The sequence below is a fragment of the Trifolium pratense genome, linkage group LG7 (assembly GCF_020283565.1).
Source record: "Trifolium pratense cultivar HEN17-A07 linkage group LG7, ARS_RC_1.1, whole genome shotgun sequence".
In the NCBI taxonomy this organism is placed as follows: domain Eukaryota; kingdom Viridiplantae; phylum Streptophyta; class Magnoliopsida; order Fabales; family Fabaceae; genus Trifolium; species Trifolium pratense.
In genome coordinates, this window is record NC_060065.1 from 41125792 (window position 1) to 41132089 (window position 6298).

Below are 6298 nucleotides of genomic sequence, written 5' to 3' on the forward strand. Positions count from 1 at the left end.
ATTGAGGATAACACAGACTCGTGTAACTAAACTAGAGGTTTCGAAGATCTAGCTTATAGTTTGGTAAGAATGTCTGACATGCATAATTAATTCTCACAAAACTACATGTTGAACGTGTTTTCAAATCATATTAGGTGTAAAATCATACGAGGTGATATATACTGAATCACACTAGATTTCATTTGTACTCCTACGTGACAAATTTTAAGCAAAATTCACCTTTTTAGATTCATATTACATAATTAATGTATCTGACTTTTAAAGTGAATAAGTGGGCGTATCAGAATTCGAACTTCGGTCTGCATATTTCATATAATGTCTCTACCAACTGCGTTATGCTCACAAAAACAATGTACTATCTTTGTCCCAATATATAAGACCTTTTGCAAAATTTTGTTATTCCATTTTATAAGACTCTTTTTAAATTAAAGTTCAAGGTGCATTAAATTTTCACCAAAATACCCCTAATTAAATGAAGAGAAATAAAAGATCATTGTTTCTCTTTCTTAATAATTGAAGGATAATTTTGAAAAGAGAAAATATATTATTGACAAATTTAACGCAAATTTTTTTAATTATTGTATTTTTGTGGAAAAAAGTCTTATATATTGAAATTGAGGTACTATCTGATTACATTATTTATACAATGAAATGGAGGTAGTATTTGATTATATTAATTATATAATAAATCTAAAAAAATAAATTTTATTTTTATTTTATCACGAAATGAGTACAAGTATTAATTTGTCTAACAAGTGCTCCCGAGATATTATTTAAAAATTCAATTTAAAGAAATAATTTGTTTTATGAGTGAAACATTTTAATTTCTAATGTCTTAAATTTACACATTTTGATAATTATTTTGGAAAAAATTACTATTTAAAATGAGTTGAGATCCTCTCCATTTCATATTCTTTCAATTTCATCAATTAATAAATTTTTTAAATATTTTAAAATCTATAAAAAATATTTGGACTCATTTAATCTTAGGACGGAGGGAGTATTGAAACTTCATTAAACTCATTTGACAATAAATACACTAATCATAAAGCTACTAGGTGTTTTCTTTTCCTCTCCAAACAAATCTAAGCATTATTATGCTTTAATTAATCCCTAACCTCGAGGACATTTATTTATCCGTAATACTCGTAGTACTCTATTGCAGTGTTTACCTCAGTCAACCTTAACACGTAGTCCATTCACACACGTACAAATCTCACTCTTACATTAACTTTTCCCTTTTCTCTCTCTTAATTCCTAATGGCATAACTGTAAATACCTCACTAAACCATGTCCAATTTCGCTTCCTCATTGTATTTAGTCCACTTTTTCTTTCACACTTTCTCTTTCTTCCTTCACTTCATTCTTCAAACATTTTCTATGCTTCTTCTCGCACAAAAATTTCACACACTTTTCCGACCAGTTTTCCGATCAACATTTTCCGTTAACATATCTCCGGAGAGGTAACAACTTCACGCACTTAGATCTGATCAGATCATAACCAACACAAATCAAACCAAAATTTCACCGTTTGTTTCTGTGAATTTCTTACAAATTCAACTCCTCCAAACGCCGTCGTTTTATACTCAATCTTCATCGTTTCTTGAATCCGTTGTTCTTCTCCGTTTCAAACCGATTCAAACGTTCGAAGAGCTTATAGCTTATCGTTATTTCACTACTATACTGAAACCGTGAAATGATATCATTTTGAAGCAATTTTCATCGGAAATTCGATCTCGGAACTTCTAGATTATTACGCGGTTGATTTAACCAAACTTCTGATCAATTTTTTCTTCACCGGAGTTTCTGTATTTTTTCTTCGTCGGCGGCGAGATTTTTTTTCCGGCGAAGACGATGACGTCGGGGACGAGACAACCAACATGGAAGGAGAGAGAAAACAACAAGAGGAGAGAGAGAAGAAGACGAGCTATAGCGGCGAAGATCTTCTCCGGTTTGAGAATGTACGGTAACTACAAGCTTCCTAAACACTGCGATAACAATGAAGTTCTCAAAGCTCTCTGTAATGAAGCTGGTTGGACCGTTGAACCTGATGGCACAACGTATCGTAAGGTAACAAACAAACAACAACGCACTTTTCAGAATAAGCGATTCTAGTTAGTATTTTTAATTTTAAATTATTATATAGTATAATATTTTTTTCTTCTTATTTTAGAATTAATTTGGTTAATATTGATTAATACTAATACTCCAGTAATTCAGTAGTTTATAGATTATTACTCCTAATTCAGTTATGAATGATGATTGAAGCTTAGAAATTCACAAATTGTTGCGTTGTGTGTGTATATGCATGTGGGGTTTTGAATACTGAAAATTACAGAATAATTGCACATGACACGCACATGCTACTGACGCTAGCAATGATTCTGGAAATCAAAAGGACATAAATAAAAGGGGCAGAGAGAAAAATGTGCTGTGTTTAATGCAACTTTTTGATGTGTATGATTTTGTATTATTTTTGGTGAATGGTTAATTTGTTTATGAGAGTTGGGTTAGATTCTTTCTTTTTTGGACTATCGCCGGTGTACGTTAGATCTGGTCGGGGTTATGTCTGTGGCACTGTGCCTTTAGCTTTAAAGCGTGAAGCACTAAAGATTCTCTCTATGGTAGTTTTTTTAATTAAGTCATAATGATCCGTGAGAAATATTTTGGGGTGGTGGCATAGATCTCGAGGGTGATGAAGAAAAAAAAAATGGTTGTTTTGGTTTTTGGACTTTTGGGGGCAATGGAAATATGGAATAGGAACAATTTTTCAACATGGAGAGTTGGAATTTGAGTAATTGTTGAGGGTAGTTTTGTAAGTTTTGGTTTGTGATTGGTATATTTAGTTTGTTGCTGAGCTTTGGTGCAATCTGCCAGAAGCTTTTGCAGACATTGCATGGTACTCTGATTTGGAGAGCTACTTTTCTCCTTAGTTCCCGTGATATTTCTCTTCTTTTTTTAGGGGGTTGCGGTTGTATTTATTTAGATTTTAGAACTTTATCTTTAGTTTATGCAGTGTCACCTTTACTATTGATGACGCTCTAAATTGGATAGAGTGGCTGTATTCAGTATTGAGTATTCACTCTACCAGTTTTGTTTGTCCTTAATAGGACTTTCCTTGGTTGGATTTCCTTTCTTTTATTACTTTTTCCATTTTCGTTTTCCCTTTTATTGTTTTTGGAAAAAGATGAATTGAAAAATGGGGTTGAGTATGTGTGTTTAAAGGGGGCATATTATTCTATCTTTGTAATAAAAGTGATAGGTGTTAGCTAAGCAAACAAAAATTAACCAAGATGGCAATGAATCCAGTTACATATAGTATAAGCTAACAGCTAACTTATTAGGCTAGTTTGATTTTCTTATACTGTTTGGTTGATTTAATGATGCTGCCAACAAAATTGACATCTTGTTCATTTATGTTTTTTAGACAAGTGAATATATTAAACATTAAAACCAAATTAATATCCAAAATTCTTAGAATAGAACTCTTCAATGTTCAACTCTAGGTTGCTATAGTGTACTTCAATAATGGAATGGTTGTAATTGAAATGAATGAAGTAAGAATGACAAAAACTTGATGTATTTAATGAATCAGACAGAGCCATAGTAAGCTGAAACTGGTAGAGTAAATTTTTCACCACTCTGGCATCTGTTGAGGTAGAACTGTAGGAGTATTTGAATAGTTTGAAGGATAACTGTTTCTAGCTAGCAATTGATTCCCTAGTTACTGTTATATTTGTTGTTTGTTTAATCAAATCCTTCTTTGCATGTAGTTACTGTTATATTTGTTGCTTGTTTAATAAAATCCTTCTTTGCATGTATGGATCTAACTCTAACCAAAGACTTAGGTATGTTCACTATTTTTGTTTCTATTTTCTTACATATAAAAATTTACTTACATTTGTACCTATGATAAAAAGGAAGTTAATCTGCGGAATACTGATTGATCTACAGGCATAATGTTGCTACAGTGTCCAATAATAGGAAGTTCTTTTTCAATTTAGTCCTGGGTGATATATAATTAATTGCATGAAAGTTATATTTTTGTGGCCATATTAGATGCCTTGTTGAAGGGAAAACTATCAAATTGTTTGTTGCCTATGGATCCATCTAGTTGCTAAAATGATATATCTTTGTTTAAAGTAAATTGATCTCATAATTTTATATATTCTATCTCTTATCTCTTAATTATTAATAACAATGTTTATTTAAAGGGATGCAAGCCTGTTGAACGCATGGATGTGGTAGGTGGTTCTGCAATGGGAAGTCCGTGTTCATCTTACCATCCAAGCCCATGTGCTTCCTACAACCCAAGTCCTGGCTCTTCTTCATTCCCTAGCCCGCGCTCATCCCATGCTGTAACTCCTAATGGTGATGCCAATTCCCTTATTCCTTGGCTCAAAAACCTCTCATCTGGATCATCATCAGCATCCTCTTCCAAGCATCCACAGCTATTCATTCATACCGGCTCCATCAGTGCTCCTGTCACTCCTCCACTTAGCTCTCCAACTGCACGATCATCCCAGGCGAAAGCTGACATCTGGGAGGATCAATCCATTCGTCCTGGGTGGGGCGGGCAGCAGAACCCTTTCCTGCCCTCATCCACTCCTCCGAGCCCTGGTCGCCAAGTTCTCGACCCAGATTGGTTTGCTGGGATTAGAATGCCCCAGTGTGGGCCAACTTCGCCTACCTTTAGCCTAGTCGCCACTAATCCATTTGGATTCAGGGAAGAGGTTTTCTGTGGCAGTGATTCCCGCATGTGGACACCTGGACAAAGTGGGACATGTTCTCCAGCTATAGCTGCAGGCTCTGATCATACTGCTGACATACCGATGGCTGAATCTATTTCAGACGAATTTGCCTTTGGTTTGGTGAAGCCTTGGGAAGGAGAAAGGATTCATGAAGATAGCGGATCAGACGATTTAGAGCTCACTCTTGGCAGTTCAAAGACCAGGTAGGTAGTGAAAACATTTGAAAAATCAGGGCAAAAAAAAGTGTATTTTTTATATTGCAATTTTTATTTTTATTTTTAATTTTATTCTTTTAGAATACTAATGTAACCTTAATTTTGTTTTGTTGCAGGTAAAGTGCTGCACAAATGAGCTATCCAACAAAAAAAGGTGCTGGATAAATGAATAGTCAGTGGTCCCCTCAATATGAAATTCGACTCTGTTTGTTCTATTCTGTAGAAAGGTTAGAGAAGGGAATTAAGGTTATGAAAGAGAGCAATTTTGCTCTTCCATTTTATTATATTCTTTTATTTTCTCTAAGGTCTTATTTGTTCCTAAGTTATATATATAAACTTTAGTTAGGTGTGGGGTGGTTTTGCAACCCTTTCATTTGATTAGTGACTCAGTCTTGTTAAACCTTTAAATATTATTGGAAAGATTAATATACCTGTATGAATTTGGTTGGTTTTTATATTGAAAGAAAAATTAGGCCAAGATTCAATTGTACCTGCACAGCGATTTGGATTCAGTGCGGTCGCTTCTGCATGCAGTCGGATCAGACAATTCAAATATTAAGACAGTTTATAATTTTTGTTTAACATAAATTTTGACGCTAAATCTCAACTGTTCGATCTTTATCCGACATCCGACGGTCTTAAACTTGTTGATTGTGTGCAGGTACTGGGCCCATGAATAGGCCTACCATGTACCACATTGCTTTTCCATAACTTGTTTTTCTGATATGGGTGACAAAATTTACCAACATTTTTCTTAGATTTCTGAAATAAAAAGAATTAAAGTTCTAGCTTTCAATGATCAGTGGTGGACCAATGTACTTGCTATTGCTACTACCTTCTCTCACTGATAATTTTTCTGAAACTGAAATGGATCTGTCCTTTAGTGATGGAGTATCTGTTTTTCGAATATCTTTGACCTGATATTTGAGATCTGCTACGAATTTTTTGTCCTAGTCATATCCATGTTGCCTTAACGGTGCCATTGTGTGATACTCAATTGGTATCTTGATATCTTCTTAGTTCTATTATGATGATAATGCAATATCTTTAGCTCCCTCTTTGTCACTGAAAAGCTCACTGAAAGAGCTTATCTTCTCTTATACTCCTACTCAATGATGGATCACAATTGAACAGAGCCTGCACCTTGCATTAGACCATATTCACTTTGTTCAATAATTAGTGCTTTTCCTTTATCTTTTTGTTAAATTAATAAAGCGTGAGTGTCATTTTCATACAGAGAAAGGAACATGGGTGGTGATATGACATTTATTTCAATTTTCATTATGAAGATTTAAGAGAGTAGAAAGTACGTAGGTTATTTCCAATGATTAA

General features: G+C 34.1%; 1 protein-coding gene across 2 annotated transcripts; it reads left to right on the plus strand.

Moving 5' to 3' along the window:
* The first annotated feature begins 1258 nt into the window (after window positions 1–1258).
* On the plus strand, window positions 1259–5421 carry LOC123894910 (BES1/BZR1 homolog protein 4-like). 2 transcript variants are annotated; one of them, XM_045945024.1, is made up of 3 exons: window positions 1259–2070; window positions 4215–4954; window positions 5083–5421. In XM_045945024.1, exons 1-3 carry the CDS (start codon window positions 1855–1857, stop codon window positions 5084–5086), a joined length of 960 nt encoding a protein of 319 aa, XP_045800980.1. In that variant the 5' UTR covers window positions 1259–1854; the 3' UTR covers window positions 5087–5421. The 2 variants fall into 2 exon arrangements, with proteins under 2 accessions (XP_045800980.1, XP_045800981.1); XM_045945025.1 differs by lacking the exon at window positions 5083–5421 and having other exon boundaries at window positions 1337–2070; window positions 4215–4958.
* The last annotated feature ends 877 nt before the right edge of the window (window positions 5422–6298 follow it).

What these genes read in the sequence shown, in the direction of transcription:
- LOC123894910 (XM_045945024.1), top strand. Translation starts at nt 1,855, where the DNA reads ATGACGTCGGGGACGAGACAACCAACATGGAAGGAGAGAGAAAACAAC. An exon ending in ATGGCACAACGTATCGTAAG is followed by an intron (nt 2,071 to 4,214) that starts GTAACAAACAAA and finishes GTTTATTTAAAG; the next exon opens with GGATGCAAGCCTGTTGAACG.